The 23,277-nt window shown below is 42.8% G+C and overlaps 2 protein-coding genes across 5 annotated transcripts; both read right to left on the bottom strand.

Moving 5' to 3' along the window:
• Nucleotides 1–501: 501 nt before the first annotated feature.
• Nucleotides 502–19,088, bottom strand: LOC129185506 (phosphatidylinositol-3-phosphatase SAC1-B). 4 transcript variants are annotated; one of them, XM_054782673.1, is made up of 20 exons: nucleotides 18,983–19,088; nucleotides 18,443–18,540; nucleotides 18,249–18,323; nucleotides 18,046–18,173; nucleotides 14,983–15,132; nucleotides 12,901–12,960; nucleotides 12,695–12,728; nucleotides 10,484–10,585; nucleotides 8,543–8,628; nucleotides 8,295–8,381; nucleotides 8,137–8,205; nucleotides 7,941–8,020; nucleotides 7,771–7,869; nucleotides 7,538–7,676; nucleotides 6,094–6,163; nucleotides 5,902–5,974; nucleotides 5,703–5,796; nucleotides 1,589–1,681; nucleotides 1,464–1,521; nucleotides 502–1,394 (listed from the first exon to the last, which is right to left on the bottom strand). In XM_054782673.1, the coding sequence occupies exons 1-20, from the start codon at nucleotides 19,009–19,011 to the stop codon at nucleotides 1,258–1,260; spliced, it is 1,761 nt and encodes a 586-aa protein (XP_054638648.1). In that variant the 5' UTR covers nucleotides 19,012–19,088; the 3' UTR covers nucleotides 502–1,257. The 4 variants fall into 4 exon arrangements, with proteins under 4 accessions (XP_054638648.1, XP_054638650.1, XP_054638651.1 ...); XM_054782675.1 differs by having other exon boundaries at nucleotides 18,891–19,032; XM_054782676.1 differs by having other exon boundaries at nucleotides 18,249–18,360; nucleotides 18,983–19,028.
• A 1,007-nt stretch (nucleotides 19,089–20,095) lies between these two features.
• On the bottom strand, nucleotides 20,096–22,856 carry ggctb (gamma-glutamylcyclotransferase b). Its single transcript, XM_054782488.1, has 4 exons — nucleotides 22,715–22,856; nucleotides 21,815–21,960; nucleotides 21,598–21,730; nucleotides 20,096–21,080 (listed from the first exon to the last, which is right to left on the bottom strand). Exons 1-4 carry the CDS (start codon nucleotides 22,832–22,834, stop codon nucleotides 20,928–20,930), a joined length of 552 nt encoding a protein of 183 aa, XP_054638463.1. The 5' UTR covers nucleotides 22,835–22,856; the 3' UTR covers nucleotides 20,096–20,927.
• Nucleotides 22,857–23,277: the final 421 nt, after the last annotated feature.

Genomic DNA, 23,277 nt, shown 5'->3' with positions numbered 1-23,277 from the left:
CAGGGAGACCTACTATAACTATTAAGGTGAGTCAGTACCGTGTACTGTAGAGATGTGCGAGTCAAGAGTCATTCAAAACGTTTTATTACTTAATTAGGTTAATTAGTTAATTAATTAGTATTAATTAGGTAAACAAACCTAAATTAGAACGAGGAAAGCCGGTAATTGTGCAACTGTTATTTAACTGCATTTGTATAAATGTCTTATTTGTACAAATATGCTAACCCCGTGCCTCAGATCAACTCTCCTTTACCCTTCCTGCCTGAGCTGAATTACAGACGCTACAAAACCAATGATTCACTCGCTCAGCTCGCAAGATTCACTGACTCGCAGGTGCTCGCCTAAGAATCGTGTTTCACTGACTCACAGGTACTATATGAAGACTCGAGTTTCACTGACTCACGGGACTCGAAGACTTGTGTGTCACTGACTCACCAGTTGACAAAGCCTCGACTTTCACTGACTCATGGGTCGATGATGCCTAGAGTTTCTCGAAGTGAAGTGTCTTGCCCAAGGGCACAACAGAACAGAAGAAAACGACTGGGATGGAGGATGCGCCAACCGTTGGTCACTCCACCTCCTAAGCCACTGCAGCTCCGGCTACAGATGCCACAAATGTGTGATGTGTATTTGCAGTGGCGATACACTTCGGCACATGATCACTGTTGCAGGTGATTATATGGGGCATGTACTGCAAAAGGGAGTATTGTTTACATTCAGCATCTCATTGTTCCTCTTTAAATGACGGAATGATCATTTACTGAACACAAAATGATTCAAGCCTGATTGCAAATTCTATTTATTTTAAAGTGTATACACTTGCAGCAGTTTGCAATGAAGCAACCGCAATCGAAAATGGAATTTACAACGAGGCTCGCATCATTTCAACTGCACAATGCTTAGTAATTCCTGCTAACTAGTCAATATACTGTGTATCAAGGCTTTTAAGAACAATTAGCGAGCGGAGATGTTGAAAATGTCCACTAATATTCTCCGTGATGGGTGAAGTACTTTCTAAGTACATGAAACCCCCAGAAGTTCAGTGTACATACGAGTCTATGTGCAGACTGTGCAGTCTTGAGTATCGCAGCAGTGTGGATAGCAGCAGCTGACCTCCTCACCTTCCTCCGCTCCACCCTCTCTGTGCTAGTACAGGCTCCAGGCCTGCTGATGATGGTGGTGGTGATGCTGCTGGGGGTAAAGTGACGACGAGGTGGTGAGCTCGCCAGGGCGGAGCTGCTTTCCACACACACACATTCAGTCCAGCTTCTCTTTCTGCACCAGCTTTGGAGCATCGACAAACTCCCGCCCGTTGAAGAGGATAACGCCGCCTGTCACCACGCTGGCTGTTCCCCAGAACAGAACGTAAGCCAAAGTCTCCGTCCACGTGTCACCTGATGAGGAGCAGCGGAATGAATAGAGCATTAAGTGACGCCGTTTGTCCCCGCTGAAGATGGTCTTACCAGCCATTAGCAAGCAGATGATACACATGGAGAACGCCACCACCATGATTATGGGCAGCTGGAAAAGAAAACGGGTGATTGGAGATGGAGATTGCAAAACCTTCAATGACTTTGGGGTCTCTTACAGTCAGGAACTTCCAATCTTTGGGGTTGCGCAGCGGTGTCGTCATGTCAGCTTCATCAACAGCAAAGTTACCAAGGAACAGGTCTATTGAGTCCTGTGTTGGAAAACACACGCAGTAAAACTTCACACGCCATTTATCATTCATTCATCAAGAGCACAAACACAGTACCTCTCAAAAGCAACAGAAATGAACGCACATCGTGTTCTGTGAAATGTATCTTTTCACAAAAACCCGTTTTTTTCTCCCTTTTTTTGGTCGAGTAGTGGTATTTTCCTGAAACTTACCTAAAATTCTACTGCTGATTACTACAGAATGGAAAAGGGTAGATTTTTTTTCAATGATGAAAGACAAGAGTCTAATCTTTTGGTAGGTTCCATGTTATATAGCCATAGAACACAATATTCTGTGTGCCTTGAAAGATCAGTCAAAATGGTCTAAAATGGCCGCTACTGAAGGGCTTGTCCTCTGAAAAATGGCTGGGATTGAATGAGTTATGCTCCTATTACCAAATACTGTATAGTAGACATAACCAGAGAACAGACTTAAATAAGATAAGCTTTGGGAGAGTTTTCTGGACAGCGTACTTCCTGCAGTGGCTATCATCTCATCAGTGTAACGTTACCGACACCTAATAACATTTAAAATGTAATGAATAACTTCTTCCCTTCTATCCTGACTAGTCCCCCAGTTCCTGCTGCTCAAGAACATCCCCACAGCATGATGCTGCCACCACCAGGTGACGAGCTGTGGCTGCTTTACACACGTCTGTACACGAACTACTCCATGTTATGTCGAAGGTTCAAGTCTAGAGTAACGTCCCCAGAGAAGATTGTACAAGTATTTTGAAAAAGCGAGTTTCTTGGCTTGCAATGTAAGTGTCCATAGCATGTGAGGTTTGCCGTTATTCATGACGTTCTTCAAACTCAAGAGTTCTTACCAAACCATATACTTGGATGTGAAATGTCAAAAAAGGCATTGTGGCAAAAATGTCAAAGCTGAACATTAACTTCACAGGCCATTAACTACAAAATGTCAACACGGCCGTGTTCACGTGCGCGCCGTTTAGAGTTTAACCCGGAAAAAACACTGACATGATTGGAGAAGAAATAACGCAAGAGATGAATGGATCTAGTGGCTTCAAAGGTACAACTGATGGTTTTGTTTTAGGGCTTTACATTGCCTATAAATCATGATCAAATCATAATGCCATCTAATCATCAAATCTGAACTCATGGAGAAGGACTCGGCTGTACTTTGGCCACTGCTTTGACTCAGGAGCAGCCTGAGAGTTTGGTCTACTTCACTTTGTCAGGCAGGTCCTATTTAAGTGATTTGTTGATTGAGAACAGGTGTGGCAGTAATCAGGCCTGGATGTGACTACACAAATTGAACTCAGATGTGACAAAACCACAGTTAAGTTATGTTTTAAAGGGGGAGGGGGGCAATCACTTTTTCCACACAGGGCCATGTAGCTTTGGATTTGTTTCCTCCCTTAATAAGAAAAAGTTTCATTTAAAAACTGCAACAAATGCTCAGTTGTGTTGTCATTAATGAATGTTTATATTTGTTTGATGATCTGAAAACATTGAAGTGTGACAAACATGCAAAAAAAAAATCAGGAAGGGGCAAACTTATATTATTATTACTATCAACTTCACTATTCTCTCTTTTTTTCACCAATCTTGCAGAAGAACACTTCAGAATTGTCCAGTGTTTGCTCCTTAAGCATTCTGGAATGTTTTTGATCACCGTCCTGTTGGAGAACTGAGACCACGCTTTCTGACACTGGACAACACATTTGGGTCCACAATGTCTTGATAGTCTTGAGATGTCATTGTGGCCTGTGTGGTTTGCAGCAAAGCATCCTGAGAACATAAGCGAGTCTTTTCCATGATTCACACTCGCGCTCTTGCCCTTCATGCTTCACAAGCTGATGTAACCTGACAAAAAGCCCCAGATTGGTCTCCCAGAAGATTATAGAAGATTGTAGCTGGTCAATATGCATTTCTGCAAACTTTTTTTGTTAAACAAATTATTATTTTGTCAGTTTTTAGGTATTTTTACAGAAAAGTACCAACAGTTTCACCAGTACCACGTCTGCAATTCCAGCAAAGTAGGACTCCTTATTTAGAAAAGGAATATACTTGTAGTTAAAGCATAGAAACCCTGTTTACCACCTTCTACATAGTTTTTTAAAACATTATTAGAGCCCTCTAGACATGAAGTAACTGTTACAGTACTTCCTATGGTGGCTATTGTCTCATCAATGTAACATTACTGACACCTAGTGACCCACGTAGAATACTACATATCATCACAGCTGGTTCATTTGATACGCTTATGACACACGTTTATATGGTAATAATACTTATGTACTTGTACATTAGAATTACACACACACACCTACACAGAGTTATTTCACACAACCACTAACCTGTGAAAATACTGCAACTTGTTTGATGATTATGATGATGCTATATGTTAAATACAACACATATTCGTATCCAGGCCTTGTCTTTGAATGCTGAAGTATTTTTTTAATGAACATATTTGGAAAAACCGCCAGAGTGAAGCCGTGAAAATGGCGAGGGACAACTGACTGCAAATACCAATGATTGATTGATGGATTGCAGTGGTAATGTACATTTGTAAGCACAGCTGTCGTGGGGTATGGGCAGGGCATCTCCATCCACCACCAAACATTCATTTACATTTATACACCAGTGTAGGCGGCACCGGGGGCAAGGTGGGTGAGGTGTCTTAGCCCAGAACACAACAACAGTGACTGGGACAGGCACTACTTCATGAGCCGCTGCCCAGGGGTGGCCACTCTCCAGCCACCCTACTGGCCACTCCCACGGCTGGGGAACAATTTTGACAAATGCGGCTCTGCGGTGCAGAGCATTAGTTCAGCCTAGGGCTGGGCAGTAGACCAAAACTTATATCCCGATATATTTAGGTTGAATATCCATATACGATATGCATATATAGAAAAAGTCAAATTATAATCTTTTTTTATAACAAAACTTTAGCTATGCTCAAATCCTCAGCTAATTACCAAAGCACAAAAGAACAAAATATGAAGGAGTGCCCAGTTTAAGAAGAAATGTTAAAATGTCAGCAACTCAAAAATACGTTAAATTGAACAGTAGCATTTTTTTTAGGTAAACATTTTTAGAAGACACAAGCATGTCCTTATTTTGTGCCACAAACACCAACCTGTCAATTGCATCAGGCTTAGCAGCTGTCTGACTTCCTTGCACATTTGTGGTACAGCTTGTACACTGTTGCAACGGGGACCATATCGTAGCAATGTGATAGGACACCACTTTGTGTTGTGTCAGGAGTTGTGCAGCCAGCGAGCAGCTTCACACATTCCTCTTATTGGAGTTTGTGCCAAGTTTTAAGGTGGCGAAAAAAAACCCTGCAATGCTCTGAATTCACAGTACCCCCAAATTACTGAACTACAACGGAGTATTAGGGCCACATTCTGACTAATTCTTTCACCGCAGACGCTGTCGCTTCTACTCAGCAGCCGGGCTTTTGCTCCACCCCTCCTCTTGCATGCAGGGAGGGGGACGGGCCAGGAGCTCTCACACAGTGCAGAGATGAGGGAAACACAGCACAAATCCAGTCTATATCGATATGAACAATATGGTTGTTTTTGATATTGTGCTTAAAGTAAATATCGCTATATTAAAAATATCAATTTATCGCCCAGCCCTAGTTCAGCATAACAGCCGTTTCCGCTTGGACGCATTTCACTGCAGCACACAACTTTCCGTGGGAGAGCTGCCAATTTTGTCAAGGCGCTGTCATTAAAAGCACGTCTTGCATGAACTGCAAGCGGTAGGTACGTTTTCCATGATTACTTTGGTCGGTTCCGGTCAAGTTTTCTCACTATGTTGACTTTGACTTCAATTGTGAAGAATGATTCAGCACAAAAATCTCTTAATATCGGAAGCTCTCTGTAGCAGCATGAGTGGGCATGTAAATCAAGAGTGCCACCCCTATGTGAGTAATGGTCTCACCTTGGCCACCCCAATGAAACATTTCTGTCTCCGCCACTGCCGCCCCTCAATCAAAGAGATATTTAAGCAAAACGTGGACCTACCTGTCTAAAACCATCAGAGAAGTTGTTTTTGTAGTATCGGATCATTGAGTTCCAGCCGTCCATCAGCAGCCCCCACTGAGTTCTCTTGCCTGTCCTAAAACATTGACCCGCACCATGACTCAGAAGATTGGTGATGGGAGGACTAGCAACACTTCACATGCAAGTTACCAAGCAGAGCAAGGGTTGGGTCATAACTGACCTGGTGAAGTCCGTCTTCAAGGCTCCAGTGCCGGCATATTGTTTGGCACACGCATCTGCATTGTCTGCCCAAGCTGCAGGGAAACAGGGAGACAAATCAAGAAAGAGTAAGCTCATCAAGACTGTCAGGAGGGAATGCTTGTAAAATACGCCACTCAAGTACAGGAAAGACATTGTGGGACAGACAGCTCACCATTCTTGTACATCTTTTCAAAGTCTGCTTGATCCTCAATGTGCTGGTTGATGTGTAGGACCCCCATTCTCTGTGGAGGTACAGCACAGTCATATTGGCAGAACCACAATTCAGAAGGTTCCGAAGCAAAAAATCTGACTGTTTAAGACAAAATGTCACCATGGTACAAAGAGTCACATTTGGAGTCCAAACAAAATTTGGAGTCCTAGTCCAAAACTAGGTAGCTAGCGCGCTAGCTGCCGCCAATGTGAGGCAGAGCGAGAGCCAGGCAAAGTGTGTAAACAAAGTCAAATGGCAATGAGATTGATAGGTGAGTGATTAGGCAGGCTGGCATCCATAGGCTTAGCCTGTGACAAGCTGTTGTCAATTGTCAAGTTTTGATTGTCAGAGTAACTAGCGACAAAGTGCGCCCCTTGTCAACTCAATTTGGGACGCCTACTTTTATTTTTAAATACGAGACGAGATTCTGTTATTCAAGGGAAGGTTGACAACGCTGCTGGAGTGATTGGCACTCGGAACACAGAGGTAGGTTGGACTGCAAGGTTTATAGTGGGTGTAAAACACTTAAGCCTCGTTTACACTTGCACGCATTTTGTCCCTGCAGTGGTACGCAATTTTGCGTGGCAATGAGTAAATTGCAGGAGAGCACCAAACATGGGACATTGACAGGTGGAAGAAAGTTTACTCCCTTGGCGGTCCAACGTTACTGGCATGACAAGAAGATCCCACCTGAGATCGTTTCCACATGGCACAGTGGAGACGGCGCCGTCATGATCCTTCAGTGGAACAATGGAACTTCAGGTTGTGCAGGGGCGTCAAACGGCAGCCGGCTATGTGGAGATGTTGCAGGGGGCATCCCTCATGACAGAAGGCCATCGTGTGTGTGGTAATGTCTGGCTTTTTCAACAGGACAACGCTGCACTTCACAAAAGGACTTCTTCCAGAGGAATAAGCTCACTCTTTTGGACCATCCTGTGTGTTCCCCTAAACTAAATCCAATGGAGAACATTTGGCACAGCTATTCATTACTCACTCCTTTTTTGAAAATGTTATTTCTATTTTAGGGGGATTTAGTTTTTTTTAAGCTATGGTCTTAAACGTTTGATCAGCTGACGTACAACCTATTTCACTTTAATGGGATTTTTTGTTTGGTTTTTTTAATAAATTGCTTATTCAAAATGTTTTTTTGTCTCACTCCCATTTCTTCTTTTGAAGCTCTACTTCGAACCTCCTTAAGATCAAAGAGTGCAACATGTACATTCTTGCAATTTTCAACTGGTCTTAAAATTTTGATCAGGAGTGCATGTAGCATATAGTTTGAAGAGTAGGAAAGCTCTCAATCCCTCCACTATCTGGTGTCTGAGTAGCACACTGCTGGAAAAAAGCATTAGCAGCCGGGCCATTTTCCTCCCTGCATCCAGTGACTGGAGCATGACAACCTCACCCGTAGCTGTGATTGCAGCGAGCGTCTGGCCAACAGACTCTGGATGACATTGGTGCGGTCCAGACAGTCCATGCAGTTGCTCCGAAATGCCCCCTCCTGGTTCAACTGCACCTTCCCATCTGAATCCACCAGGAAGTACCTGTGTCCAAATCCACACTGTTACTGCTGACGTGGACCATTTATCGGACCTATCCAACATACCGCACGAGGCAGCTACCCGCTACTTAACTGACCCAAACTCCTCCTGGATTTCGCCAACCATGTCCAACAACAGCTGGAGGCGGTGCCACCTCATCCTACTGCACTCCTTGTGGAAGTCAAATGCGATGTACCTGGGGAAATGCAAGCATTAGTGAGCAAAAGCAATATTGCCGTGTGTGAAACAGCAACTGCACACTCTTACTTGATGGTGCCGTTTCCTAAGCAGGCCACCATCTTTTCAAATGCCTGCTCCAGTGGCTTTTCCGAGCCCTTCTGGTTGATCTGGAAACAGAAGTAGCCTTTATCGAAAGCAATGTTAACCATGACTGACCATTAGTTCAGAATCATCCAAAAATGTAAATCAGACATGAGATGTTATCTCCGCTTTATCACCTTACCAGGTTCAAAATGACCTGTTTCCCATAAAGAATAATCTGTGAGTCGAAGTGCCTCTGGAATCCATCCAACTGAAACAATAAACAGGAAATAGGGAAACCCCATGAGGAAAGTGAGCAAAACAAAAGAGCTGAATGAGGAATGCAGAAGCATCAATTACATGATTGACTGTTGTGCTTATCTGTGGTCTTGGCTTGTACTTGAGGTTGGGCCTTTGGGACCAGTAAAAGGGGATTGATCCTCTTGTCTATGGAGGAAATAAAACATCAACAATGCATACAAAAAAAAAAAACATACCATCCTGCACATCCCATCAACTCTGCATGTCAAGCAAATGTTAGCATCAATTTATGTCGAGTTGAAGTTTACTTCATCATCTGATAGTCTCTCATTCATGCTTGAGCTCACCTGAACAAAGGATGCCTTGGCATTGTTGTACTGCACAATCTGCTCCGTCTCCACGTAGTTTGCAGCATGGCCCTCGGAATCAATCCCTAGCAGCAACAACACAATCAAGAAGGGATGTAACGCTATGGAACCTTCCCTTCGCTACCACTTTCCCACAGAGTGAGAGGAGAGGAGAGATAGTGCCAAGGAGAAGCCAGAGCTTGGAAAGCTTTTATTAATTAATATATTACCATATTTTTATTAATTCAGATATTTTTTAAGACCCCGTGATAAGAGTGAAGCTGCAAAATGGCGAGGGACGACTGTATAAGCGGCACTTAGCGGTATTGATGATGATTTATGACGCGTCTCCTAACAACATTAAACTCACAAGAAAAGAAGACTCTAAGGAGAAGCCTGAGGGAGGGGGCAATGTTTACACCAACAAGAACACAAACTAAAGCCACACACACTGAAATATGTGACATTTTTAAGGACATAGATACAAAACAAACCTACAAATTTAATAAATGTTGTAACAGCTGTATTTTAATACCAACACTTAATGTTTGTATTCAGAAATGAATTCAAATTAAAAAAAAATAACAATTTAGTTCGTCAATGACTGACACTGTATCATTCAATTTGTGTGCCAAGGAATTATTGCAGCCACTAGGTGTCGCCAAGAGCAACCACCACACACTTTAACTTAAAGTAAGCACATGCTCAATTAGATACACACATTCTTAATCAAAATTTTAAGACCAGTTGAAAAATCACAATTTAAATTCTGTACTGTTGGCTCTTAAAGCAGTTCTAAACAGAGCTTCAAAATGAACAAATGGGAGAGAGGAAAAAAATGTGAGGAAGCAATTGATTGCAAACAAGAATTAAAGTGACAAAAAATTAATAAAATGAAATAAAACATTAAGTAAACGTTGCAAAAAGGTGACAGTAATGAGTAGATTGATGGTGCTCTCCTGCAAATTCCAAACGCCCAATTTTGTAGCCTTGAAGGAGACCAGGCCTTTGAAGACCTTTTTTCTTCTTAAAAGCCTTCTCTGGCAGATGGCTGACGGTTATTGGACTGCCCTCGGCACCAATAACAACCTTCATTTGGGCCGAGGATGGTCCGGTGTCTTGGACAGCCAATGGGATCCTCCAGCTCAGGGCCAGTGACATTTTTTTGGGTCTACCGCTTTATTTTTTAGTTTCAAAAACAGGTGATGACACAACTGCACACTAAACAGTGTCACTTTTAGAGAAGTTTTAAGCCATGAAAATGGCCACAAGGTGGCAGAAGTGCATTTGACAAGAGCTTGGCATGGACCTTTTGCATGTAAAAACTCACTTGACAGCAAGGAGGAAGTGGAAGAGCGTGGCGTGCAGAAGGTTACGCATTTTTTTCCTGATGAAAGACGACAGTCTAATCTTTCTTTCAGTAGGCTCCATGTTTATATAGTCATAGAACACAGTCTGTGCCTTAAAAGATCAGTCAAAATGGTCCACAACAGCCAGTACTGAAGGGGTTGTGTTTTGAAAAATGGCTTCGATTGAATGAGTTAAGATCCAACCGTGCAAGATGTAACTTGCAACCTGTAATTTTTCCATTGGTCTTACCATTTTGATTATACTGTACATTTTGATATATAAGTTGCACTTGACTATAAGTTGCAGGACCAGCCAAACTATCAAACTAAGTGTGACTTATAGTCTGGAAAAAAACAGCAGTTCTCGATTGAGTCTCATGTTTACAGACCAAAATTTCATTTTAAATTAATTTATGGGAAGTCCAGGACCACCTGTACAGCGCTCTACATTTTTGGCATTACTTTTGTTGGGCTTAGTGGAGGTGTGCGCTGAACTGAGTGTCATTACTGACTATATAGCATCTAGTCAGTGCGGTCATTACAGATTTGAACTTGTGTGAAACATGCAGTGTGGGTATGACAGTGTCGTTACCTCGGACATAGTATCGTACGCCAGCTCTGAAGCAGCTCCTCCTGGAGATAATACTCCACTCAAACACTTTTCCATTGATACAACTGGACTTCATGGTGACGACTAGTAAAAGAGTGCGTTAAGAAAAAGTCAGAGGGGTCAGATCTGCTGGCAAAGGACGACCCAGCCAAGTGACTTATGGTAGACAAAACATGCAATGTACAGTTGAAATGTCTTGTTTTGGATCGTGGGAGTAGGCTGACATGAGTGGATAAGACAGGGATAGTGCGTCAAACATAGGATGGGTCGAGCTGCCCGGGCCGTTTCTGGCTGTGAGGGAACCGTGCGAACCACGGTGCAGCCCAGACGCGAGGTCAATCAGGAGTCCTTAATCATAAAAGGAATATTTTCCTAGTGACAGCATAGAAAACCTGCTTACGACCTTGTAAATACAATTCTTAACATTATGAGAGCCCTCTAGACATGAAACAAACACCCTTATGGTCACCTTTACACTCCTATTACCCAATGTAGCAGAAACAAGAGAAAATAAGACATAATATAAAATCACACATGCCAGTATTACAGTTCCTTATTGTACCGGTTTCTGGACAGTACTTCCTGCGGTGGCTATTGCGCCATCAATGTAACTTTACTGACACCTAGTGATCAGTGTAGAATCCTACATATCACCACAATGTCTTTGAATCAGAGTCTTATGAGTGCCTTATATTTCGATTTTACTTCCATCCAGCCATCCATTTTCTATACCGCTGGTCCTCACTAGGGTTGCAGGTATGCTGGAGCCTATCCTAGCTGGTACACTCTGGCCTGGTCGCCAGCCTAGTATTTGACTTCATTTAGCCATTTTTATGCTTCAAAAATATTTCATTTAGGCAAAAATACTGTATGTATAATTTGCTAAAAAATGCATATTTTTGAACTAATAATAGGCCATATTCAACGATGAAACAGCATGATTTTATTCATTAATATACTTTTGAAAAACTGTGCTAGAGTATCATATTCACTTTCAACAAAATGGTCTCTATCTCCAGGGCGGAGGTTGCCAAGGTGGTCAAAAAGGTTTCAGGTGTGGGGTGGATGAGATCTACCCAGAGTTGCTTGAGGCCCTGGGTTCTTCGGGGGTGTCACGGTTGACACGGCTCTGCAGTGTTGCGTGGACATTGGGGGTGGAGCCTCTGGACTGGCAGACCAGGGTGGTGGTCACCCTTTTTAAGAAGGGGGATCGGCGGGTGTGTTCCAACTATGGTGGGACCACACTCCTCAGCCTTCCTGGTAAGGTCTATTCATTGGTTCTGGAGAGCATGTTCCAGGAGGAGCAGTGTGGTTTTGGTCCTGGTCGTGGAACTGTGGACCAACTCTACACTCTCAGCAGGGTCCTTGAGGGTGCATGGGAGTTTGCTCAACCAGTCCACATGTGTTTTGTGGAAGGCATTCGACAGTGTCCCTCAAGGAATCCCGTGGGGAGTATTCCGAGAGTATGGAGTACCGGACCATCTAATTCAGGCTGTTCTTTCCCTTTATGACCGGTGTTCAGGGCATATCCGACCGGTAGTCGGCCTCAAGGAAGACCCAGGACACGTTGGAGAGACTGTCTCTCAACTGGCCTGGGCACTGGAGGAGCTGGATGGAGTAGCCAGGGACACCAAGTCTGGGCTTCCCTGCTTCGGCTGTTGCCCCCACGACCTGGCCTCGAACAAGCGGAAGAAGATGGATGGAAGGTTGGTTGGCGTCCTTCAACGTATGCAAGAAGCCGCTACAGATCTTCTACCACACTGTGGTAGCTAGTGCCCTCCTGTGTGCAGTAAAGTGCTGGGGGAGCAACCTCAAGAAGAAGGGCGCCACACACCTGGACAAACTGGTGAGGAAGGCGGGCTCTGTCATTGGCACTGAGCTGGACAGCCTGACATCTGTGGCAGAGCAAAGGACACTGAGGAGGCTCCAGCATCATCTCCCAACAGAAGAGCAGTTTCAGTGGCAGATTACTATCACTGTCCTGCTCCACCAAAAGCTTGAGCAGATCATTCATACAAATTTGACGTGATCCGTATTTATTTATTTTTATTCTCTTTTCTTATCGCTCAAGTTTTGCCTTGGTTGTTTTATGTTGTATGTTCATGATGATGTTTTTGCAGAGCTGCTGGAAAAGTGAATTGGTCTTGGAGATGAATAAAGTATCAAAGTTGCTGTCAGACAAGAAAAGGATACAGCCGTGGATGATGGGGTATACAAACTTGTGTAACTGTAAGACAAAAAAAACAAAACACATGGAAATACTCAGCACTGTGTGAAGAGTGACAGATCACATTCACACACCACCAATCCTGCCTTTTTATTGTTATTATTCAAACAAGCCAAGGTAATATATTGTATAGGTTAAAAAGTCTTCAATAAATTCCCTGACGAAGTCTCACCTCTGGTTGTGCAATGAATTCCCTTAACAGGTGGCCGTTCCACACAAAACGCTGATCTGCCTGTAAGGAAAAGTTGAATGTTGTTGTTGTGAATAGTACAAGCAGTGCTTGTACTTGTAGTGCTTCACTTAGCATTGCGTGCTTGGTGATGGTGTTTCCCCCCATTATTAGACTTGCACAGCTCTTTTCTACCTTTAAAAACCTTTAACTGTTCTTTGTAAATCTTAACCCCAAAAGCCACAGGATGTCAATAAAATATGCCTTATTTGCACACAAATGTGCGCATATTTTGGACAGCACACCAACTAACCAGTAGATGGCAGTAAAAGCCCATTGTCAAATTATAGTCTCCTTGTAACATCCTGTTTTGAATTTTGTGGTTTCACTCTAACAAGGTTTTTCAAAATATATAAATGAATAAATCAGGCTGTTTCGTGGTTGTCTACGGCCTGTTATTAGTCCAAAAATATGCATGTTTAAGCGAATTTTACATATGTTTAGCCTAAATGAAGCATTTTCAAGCATAAAAATGACTAAATGAATTAAAATATAAATATAGGGCATTCAGAAAATGCACTGAAAGACATGTCCATGTGAAGCATTCTACACTGGTCAGTAGGCATCAGTAATGCTACATTAGCCATTACAGGAAGTCCCGCAATAAAAAAAAAAGAAAAAAAGAAAAAAAAGAAAAAGAAACAAGGAACTCTGATTATGTCTGCTACATGAGTGTAAAGGTGACTACAGGGGTCTGGAGAGCTCTCATGATGGTCAAAAAAAGCGTATTTAGAAGGTGGTAAACAGGTTTTCTATGCTGTAACTACCAAAATATTCCAATTACAAATAAGAAATCCTACTTGGCAGAAATTCACTTACCACGGTCGAGTTTGGAACCAATTAACCACAATAAACGAGGGATGACTGTATTGTATTATTATTGTCTTTGCTTTACGTTCCAACACATTGCACATAGTTTACCCCCACATTGAGGAAGCGATCTATCGCGGGGATACTTGTTGGTAGGCCTGTCACAATAACAAATTTTGCTAGTCGATGATTGTGTTACAAATTATCGTTGATAGTCGATGTTATCGATAACATTTTTGGAGAACCATTTTTTCATTATTGTCATAAAAGGTGTAATTTACTTTTGAACCAGTAGATGGTACTCAAGTATAGTGTACCTGTGTGAGCCACATTAGCTTGACACAGAAACTGCCTGCATGGATGCATGTTGTTGGCTGAGTTGCAAGCTGATTCATGGCAACGTCACAATTATTCGGCATAAAATGTATGCCATATAACTACATTGAATGGTTGCATTTCTTCGTCTCAGAAACCATCGCTATTGTGCCTTCATTCATGTTAGCGTATGCTGCCTCATGAGGCTAACTGCTAACTAACTGCTTCCTCTGTATCCACTCAGTAGTAGCCCCACCTCCACAAAGAGGCTGATGAGATGAGAGCCCATTCTCTCTGTTCATTCCTCTATAGAACCAATGCTTTGGACTGGGACTTCATGTTTTTTTTACACCAGGCACCTTGCAGGGCACCTAAGGGTCCTTCTTAGGACCAATAGCAAACTCAAGCTGTCCAGGCAGCTGCTGTTGAAATGCGCATGTTGTTAATGTTGTGTTAATGCATGTTGTGTTAATAAAAGATAGCAGACAGTACATCAGGCATTAGATGAATGTCAAATCAGCCAGCTGGATGAAACTCTTGCCTGGATCTTGCCCAGGTTCACGGCCGAGACCCGGGATCTTGGGCTCAAAAAGGCTGGTGGCCACTGCTGTAAAATATTATGTCATAAGTCTGTAAAGACAAATATCCGTCGGGTCTGACACCCCTTGGAAGACTAGCTGACTTTTGTTTTGTTCCACAACCTTGTGGCATTGCTCTCATAACAGGTGTTTTGGAGGCTTTTTCTTTTGCATTCATTTCTGATCCTGCAGCAACCCGGTGGAACTAGAGCTCACATTTGCAAGATGGGCCAAAAACAACAAACCTCTAAGCGCCAAGATGACATTATTCTCTATCTGCTCATCAACCCACAATGAGATTTAAAGAAACGCAGGCACATACCCTCTCCAGGAGGCTCATCTCCTGAAATTCAGGACTGGTGTTGGCCAGCCGTTGCAGAGTGTGGGTCAGGTCGTAGTCTGTTGCAAAGTAGAAGCTGTCTGTATGAATGACGCTGTTGATCATGGACAAGTAGGTCTTGCTGTCTTGCATCTGAAACACAAGAGAGATTCAGCACCACAGATGTGGTCCAGGTCTTCGGCTCTTACCATACCCAGTCCAATATTAATGCAAATCATTTAAAATACTTTTTTATTTACAGTGTTCCCTGGCTCCATCGCGGTTCACCTTTTGCGGCCTCGCTCTTTCCAGATTTTTTTTGTTTTTTTTTCACCGTATGAACGCTGTTACAGGCTGAGTGTCGTTCTGTGCTTTAGCTTTGGATGGCTGTCTCTCTCTCTTTCTCTTCTCTCTGCACCGCCCATTGTCTCCTGCATCCTGATTGGCTGTAGACCACTGTCAATCAATCTCCGTCGTACCGTCTCCTGTTGTGGTCGCTACCAAACTAGTTAACCGTGTGAGCTGTTTGCCCACCGCCAATACACAATAGAAGAAACAGAAGAAGCTAACCGTGTGACTCTGAACGCTGTATGTTTGCAGGTTTTCTCCCCCCGACAAAGCCCACAATGTCGACGAAACAAGACAAATAGTTGGACTTCTGGACATGCTGAAGGAAGGTAGAAGTTGCAACTGTAGAAATGAATCTCGAATCTTCAGTTCAAGGAGTAGGACGAGGAGGAGGAAAATACAGTACGACGACAGGAGCAATATGTTTTAACAAGGACACAAAAACGATACAGTGAAGCGGAACAGCGCCAGGACGGAGAGGCATGGTCAGAGGAGCGAAAGACATGTGAGTCACTTCATAATTCCTTGTGTCCAACCTTGTAACTGATCATTACAATTCAAACAATATTTGAACTTTGGGAGTGTTTAAACAAGAGAGAAATGTGAGAAAATGTTAATGCCTGTCTGAGCAAAGTGTATAAAGTGTATGGTGAGGGCTTTGATAGCCTTAAAACATATAATCATTGTAAAAAAAAAAATTACAAAAAAAAATAATAAAAAAAAGATGATGGCTACTTCGTGGATTTCACTTTGCGGGCTATTTTGAGAACCTATATGCCCCACCGAAAGTAGGCCTTTTTTTCTGCAGAAAACCCGTATCATTCCCCATGAGTCGGTAATCATTTATACTGTAAATACAGCAGTGTTCAATTTTTTCCATGGAGGGGCACATAATGAAAAATGAAAGAATGCAAGGGCCAGTTTGATATTTCGTAAAGCAACGCATGTAGATATGCTAAGAAGTTATATATACTTTTTAAATGTCCTCTTGTAATGTGATGACTTCATTCCCATAATATTTTGACTTTATTCCCATCATATTTTTTCATGCATTTTCACTTTTTCCAAACAAAGCTTCCAAAATGTACAACTTAGTTTGTGTTGTTTATCATAATATTATGTCTTTACAAAATAACATTTTGTCTTTAATATTTCAACTCCATGCTACTAAACTGACATCATTTTGCCTCATAATATAACAATTTCATTCTCGTAAAATTGCAACTTTTTTCTTTATAGAATCCAACTTATTTCTTGCAATATTTTGATTTGATTCTTGCAAAATTGCAAATTCCTCCCCCCAGTTTTGCTGGGTTTTTTTGTTTAATTTTCCAACTATTTCAACTTTCTTCTTGTTTTCCCTCCAAATTTCTTCTTGTAATTTGTCCTTATTCCCATAATATTTTGACCTCATTCCCTTTCTCCCCAACCTAATTTTCCAAAAAATGACAACTTCTAATGTCATAATATTTGTCATAATATTCCGACTTTTAAAATTATGGGGTTTTTTTATTTATATTTCAACTTGATGCAACAAAAAATAAATTTTTTTCCTGATATTACTACGATGTTATTCTGGTGAAATTACAACTTTTTCTTGTTATATTTTGACTTTATTATTGTAAATTACCTGTACACTGGTGGGGACAGGCAACTTAAAATCAATATTAAAAAGCCAGTACAACAATTTTTACTTGTTTCTGTCTTTATGCTTTTCGGATAATGTTTTTTTGTCAAGCAAAGACATTTCGCACTTGAACGCACCATAGTTGTGTGCTGTGAGACGCAAAAGTTTGTCTACCTTAGCGTGAGATAACACGGTCAATCCGGCCTCAAAACTCGATGCTAGCTTCAATTCTATGCTACTAAAATGACATTATTTTTCCTCATATTACGAGTTCATTCTCATAAAATTGTACTTTTTTTTCTCATTACGATATTACTTTATTCTTTTGGCTTGACTCTAAAATTTCAGATGTTTATTCCATTTATATTTAGTATTTCAGGAAAACCAGAGTATGGAGTGGAGGCATCCACCTGCTGTGGCCCAGCAAAGTGCACTATATTCGGACACATGCTCCCAGCAGCCGGTGTGACACCACGGAGATCTCTGGCAAAACTTTTGCACTTTTCAAACACCGCGGCGCTGGCATTTCAGGTGGCTGGTAAGGTTCTTTTTCCCCTCACCACGGATAGCACGCAAAATGTCGTCGTCGGTAAGTGAATGTTTGTTGACAAGTGAGCTCAGGGGAAGTTACGACAGGCCGTTAATGTCACAGGCAGGAGGAAAGGGAGCTTCTTGATTTGCTCACCCACACAGTACGGGTAATCTCGCCTCATTGGAGCGTTTTTTTTAATTACCGGTTATCAAAACTATTTTTAATGCTATAGAATTTATCGGTATGATGATAATTAGCGTGCACCCCTACTTTAAATGTGTTTAATAAGTGTGTGAGGCATATTTAGGGCTCAAACCTGGATTGTGTCGTTAGTGAACAATTAAAAGAGAGGAGGGGTGGGTTCTGGAGCTGAATCTAACCTAATCATTTCAACTGTCACTTTTATTGCAACTGTCGGAGGGGCTAGCTAGCGTGTAGGAGAGAGTTGTATGTCAAAAACAGACCTTTTCAAAAGCGTATCAATATTACTCGAGTTCTACTGTACACCAAAAATTACAGTCACAAGTACAATCCCGGTCATCCGAGGAGGACAGTCTACCTGGCTGTCTGTTAGATGGATTATTGTCTTCTTGTAGGAGATGATGTCAAAATCCACAGCCTTCCATACAGCATAGCCGAGCAGATCCCCCACCTTCGTCTTCTTGGTGATGACAATCAGGTACATGCCTAAGACAAACAAGGGAGCACGGATAAGTTCTGTTGATTGTCTCGGATATGAGAGTTTTCATCTTGACATGCTACCTGCCACCAAACGCAGTGTCCCCATGAGTCCACATATCGGCCTGGTCTCAGCAGATGCAGGAACGTCCCTCCTCGCTGAGCACCGCAGCAAGTATGAACAGCAATTAGTCAGCTATGGAAACAAAATTGAACTACTATGCCTGTACTACGATCATTCCCTCAATTCGGCTGCAAATGACCCAGTGAATGCCTACCTGCGACAGTCATCTCAGTCGACACCCTATCGATGACCAATACGTCCACAGATCCATCGTCACAAGCCTCGATGTAAAATTTCTCAGGTGTGGTGCGCCTAAGGTTGAACAAGACGAGAGTTGCCAGCACCGCTAACTTATTTTGCGCAATTGAGCAGAAACCATTTACAACGCAAGGCGGTGATTATGAGGTCAAGCGGTTCGATTCAAATGCGGTTACAGCGAATACTTATTGTTGAGCCATGCCGTACCAAACACACACACACTTCCTATTCAAACACGGAAGCGTCCCGATGTATCTTAAACTGGTTAAAGCGACGGAACCACTTATAAAACTCAACAAAACAGACGACTTATAAATGATAAGTAGAACTTTATCTGGCACCAAACGTGTTGCATCGTGACGTAGGCGCGAAGACACAACTCAGCATGGTTCCATTCCGCTTACTCATCTTTCAGCCAGTGAATGCATAGGCTACGATTCTTCTACTGCCATAAAACAAAGCGACGTGCCAACAGCAGAATGTTCTCGGCACTTACAAGTTAAAACTGGCATAGGTGCTCGCCATCTTTCATTCAGTTTAACCTCCGTGACGTGTCAGTCTGCACACCGACTACTTCCGCCATCAACTGTGGGAGCACTCGAATGTTACTGCGCATGTGCCAAACACAGCGCGTGCGTGTGCGTGTGCGTGGATTTGTATGGAAGCCTGTTTCCGCCACTGAAAGAACAAAAATATATCCGAAAGGTGTTATCACTTTCTTACCTAATTTCGATTTAATTATAACAGCACCACAGCGTGTTTAACCCCGCCCCTCCCCCCGCTAAGTGACGCCGCCACACATCTTGACCAATGACATTTTTTTTTCTTTTCAGGGTCGGTTTAAAAAAAATGGCAAACAAAATTACAAAAGATTTACAATATATATTCCCATGGTATTGTAACTTTTCCCCAACAAAATCTTCAAAAAATTACAACTTTATTTAGTGTTGTTTGTTTCTCATAATATTAAAAAACAGCATTTTATATTTCAACCCGATGCTACGAAACTGACATTATTTTTCCTCGGATTACAAGTTTATTCTCGTAAAATTGCAACTTCTGTTCTTTTTACAATCCAAATTATTTCTTGTTTTGATTTTATTCTTGGAAAATTACCCCCCCGCTGTTGTTTTTTCTCGTAATGTCTTTATTCCCATAATATTTTGACCTCATTCTCATATTAGAACTTTTTCCTAAAAAATTGCGACTTTTTTGTATGTTTGTCATAATATTCAGACTCTCAAAATGATGTATTTTCTTTAATATTTCAACTTTACGTGACTAAAAAGAGGGTTTTTTTCCTGATAATATTACGACGTGATTCTTGTAAAATTACGACTTTTTCTCGTTAGATTACAACTTTTTTTTCTCTTAATATTTTGATTTTATTCTTGTAAATTACCTGTACGCCCCGGGGTGTGGGGGTGGGATACAGGTACCGGTAATTTAAAATCAAATGACCTGTATTTACAATATATCCAAGCTAGCAAAAACAGAAGACAAAATCATATAAAATATGTGAAAATTGTATTTTAAACAATAAAAAAAGAAAAAGACTAAAATAATAAAACCATTAAAATAAAAAATGAATTATTAAGAACTACGACAACTTTATTCACAATTCTCACATGGCTCCGTGAATGATCGGTCATCATTTCCACATACAGGGGCGCCGTACAGGGGGGTAAAGTTTGGACAATTCCAAGCACCCCTGACTGACAGGCGCCCCAAAAACATAGACATATACAGACATTATTCATCCACAAGCAAAACTGCTTGGTTACAGTAGTTCAATTGCAGAAGAAAAAGACAAACACTCTTAAATAAAATGCAATGCAATATGAATAAAATATAATAAAATAAAAAGAATATGGAATGAATGAAGTACTGTAGCATTCACTATGGGAACGGAACTGGAGGAGTCTGTTGGAGAATGAGTCTGATGAAGTGGGTGGGTGGGGTTGTCCATGATGGAGGGCAGTTTGTCCAGTATCCTCCTGTCTCTCACGGTTACAAACGGCTCCAACTGAGTGCCGATAACTTGTTTGGCTTGCCGGACCAGTTTGTCTGTACGGTTTATGTCCTTTTGCTAGCGCTGCTACCTCAAAAAAAAAAACACAGCAAAGTACAGGGTAGAAGTACAAGACTGGTAGAAGATCTCCAGCAGCTTGCAGCACACTTCCTGAATGGTGACGTGGTATCGGAAGCATCGGTATTTGTATCGTCTGGACTGAATGTACTCTTCAGAAGCAAGAGGCAACATTTTTCAACGATTTTATTATAGAAAATATTCTAAAAGCTTTTCTTGGACAAAATGAGAGTGTGGTCTATGAAATATGACGAGTAGAAATCGAGCACTGAAGATGTCAGATCTGCACGTGATGGGATTCCTGTCAGTTGAAAGTGAAAGTGAAAGCGTGTCAGATGGGTCAGGCGTGCGCCTAATGGTGCAGGTCCTGCCGTTCTGCTTCTCTGGCTCGCTCCAGCTCGGCCATCACGGGTAGAGGACCGTCATACTTGTTGGTCTCGATGGCTCTCAACTTCTCCTGGTAGTCGTTTGGCAACCCGTTTTGCTCAGCTCCCATCACAATCACCTTCAACGGGAAAGCAACCTTTATGTAAAATACACCTTTTTATTGCAAAACTGACTCTCAGCTTCCACGGAAATCACACTTTGCTTAGGTCAGGGGTGTCCAAAGTGAAGCCCTCAGCACATTCTAAAAATATAACAAGAAAAGTAAAACAAAAATGGCTCTATATGTGCCCTGTGATTGGCTGGCGACCAGTCCAGCAGTCCAGGGTGTACAGTTACCACAGCAACTAGGGATGACCCGATCCGATCTTCGGGATCCGCCATGCGGACATGTCTACGGTGTACTGTTAGCTTCACATTAGACGTCGGATATTGGGCTCCGTAGCTACAGCAATGTGCCCGGACTGCTGTGTCGTGGTGAAGGGAGCTCACACGGGAATGACGCTGTTCAGTGGTGGCCAATGGTGGGCGTGGCCACCCCATCGGGACGTCCCCAATAGCAACGCAAACTGTGCTGGGGTCAGGTTCAATTGAAATTGTCCACAAACGTAGAGTCGATAGAGTAGCAGCAGACTGACCTGCAGGTACTGTGGCGATGGCGGCGCGTACACACAACTGTTCATGACGTAGGTGCGACAACTGAGCTCCAGACCTTCGGTGGTGACGGATACTTCCATGGGACTGTACGCACCCAACATCACATTCTCTTGCCTGCACAAGCACACAGCAACAACAAAAAAAACATGAAGGGGACAGTGACAGTGCGTGAAAGCGGCTCGGAAGAGGAGACATCACCTATCGAGGGACTCCAGGTCAGACTGGCTCATTCTCCACACCACACCCCACACCTCATCCCCAGGACTGTGCTCCACTGTGGCCACGCCCCCGCGCCACCGCTCACTCACAAGGCCTTTATGGTTCCCAAATACCAGTTTATAGTCCTGAAAGAGAAAAGGAGCTGCACACGCACACGTATAAAAAGGACACGTGAGCATGAGGGATGTCCCGATCCACATTGTTTGGCTTCCAACAATATTGTTTGGCTTTTGGAACAAACCTCTGATGTTGCATCCAATAAAAGATCCAATAAAAGTCCATCCAATAAAAGATAAAATAATTATTTGACATGGTTATAGATCAATTTGTGGTGCGATTTAGAATATATGACTTTTTTTTTAAACAACCTCTCTTCAAAACAAGAGTAATTTCTCGGCGGTCCCTAGAATAAACAACCAGCGGTAACAGCGGCATTGGCGGAGCCAGAAATGTTTCGATGGGGTGGCCAAGGTGAGACCATTACTCACATGGGGGTGGCAATAAGTCGATACCTGAAATGTCACGGCCACCGTTGGCCACCACGTAGGGGTGAGGGGGAACTACCGCTGTAGCTACGGAGCCTAATATCCGACGTCCAACGTGAAACTAACTCCACCACGGTACACCGCGGACATGTCTGCATGGTGGTGGTACCTTTTCTTCATCTTGCGGGTGGCGGGGGTCGAGTGGCAACCAGCTTTGAGGCGTATTACCGCACGTACCGTCTTGAAGTGTGGCCCCGAGTCACCAACGTGATACGGCAACAGGATCGGCCCGACCTTGTGGCGGAAGCCGATATTATCCGATCTTCAAAATACAGCGGATCGGCAGCCGATCCCGAGCCTGAAGATGGGATCGGGACATCCCTAGTGAGCGTACCTTCAGTGTGGCCACGCAGTGCAACGCCGCTGACGGGTTCTTCAGCTGCAGTCGCTCCTTTAAGAGGTTGCTGCCGTATGCAAAGTACAGGAACGTGTGGGCGTCCTCCATGCTCAGCATAAGGTGAGTCCAATGGACAAACACGACGATGGACATTCGGGGGGAAGGGTAATGATGACGGGGCGGAGTGTTGCAAGGCAGTATGTGCCAAAGGGGAGAGAGCAAGAGCTGGAGGGGCATAGAAATGAACTACTGACCTTCCAGCGCTTGCACGCCATTCTCATGCTAATCTAAGCTTGTGCAATAGTGCTGATAGCATTGTTCAACTACATGTACATGAACATGCACAGGCTGCTGTGGAACACAACACCGTGTCTGCACAAAACACAAAAACAATTTGGACAAAACCGGGCATCGGAACCAACACATTCGATTCTAGCAGGCCAAGGAAGTTACAGTATTTTCACAATATTAGTTGCTCTGGCAAAGTATACTACACCGTAGGCATGTAAATCTCTTTGTGATGGACGATTCCATTCGAATCGAATTTAGATATGCAGGTT

This window comes from Dunckerocampus dactyliophorus, chromosome 7 (assembly GCF_027744805.1).
Source record: "Dunckerocampus dactyliophorus isolate RoL2022-P2 chromosome 7, RoL_Ddac_1.1, whole genome shotgun sequence".
NCBI lineage: Eukaryota > Metazoa > Chordata > Actinopteri > Syngnathiformes > Syngnathidae > Dunckerocampus > Dunckerocampus dactyliophorus.
This window is presented reverse-complemented; position numbering and strand designations above follow the sequence as displayed.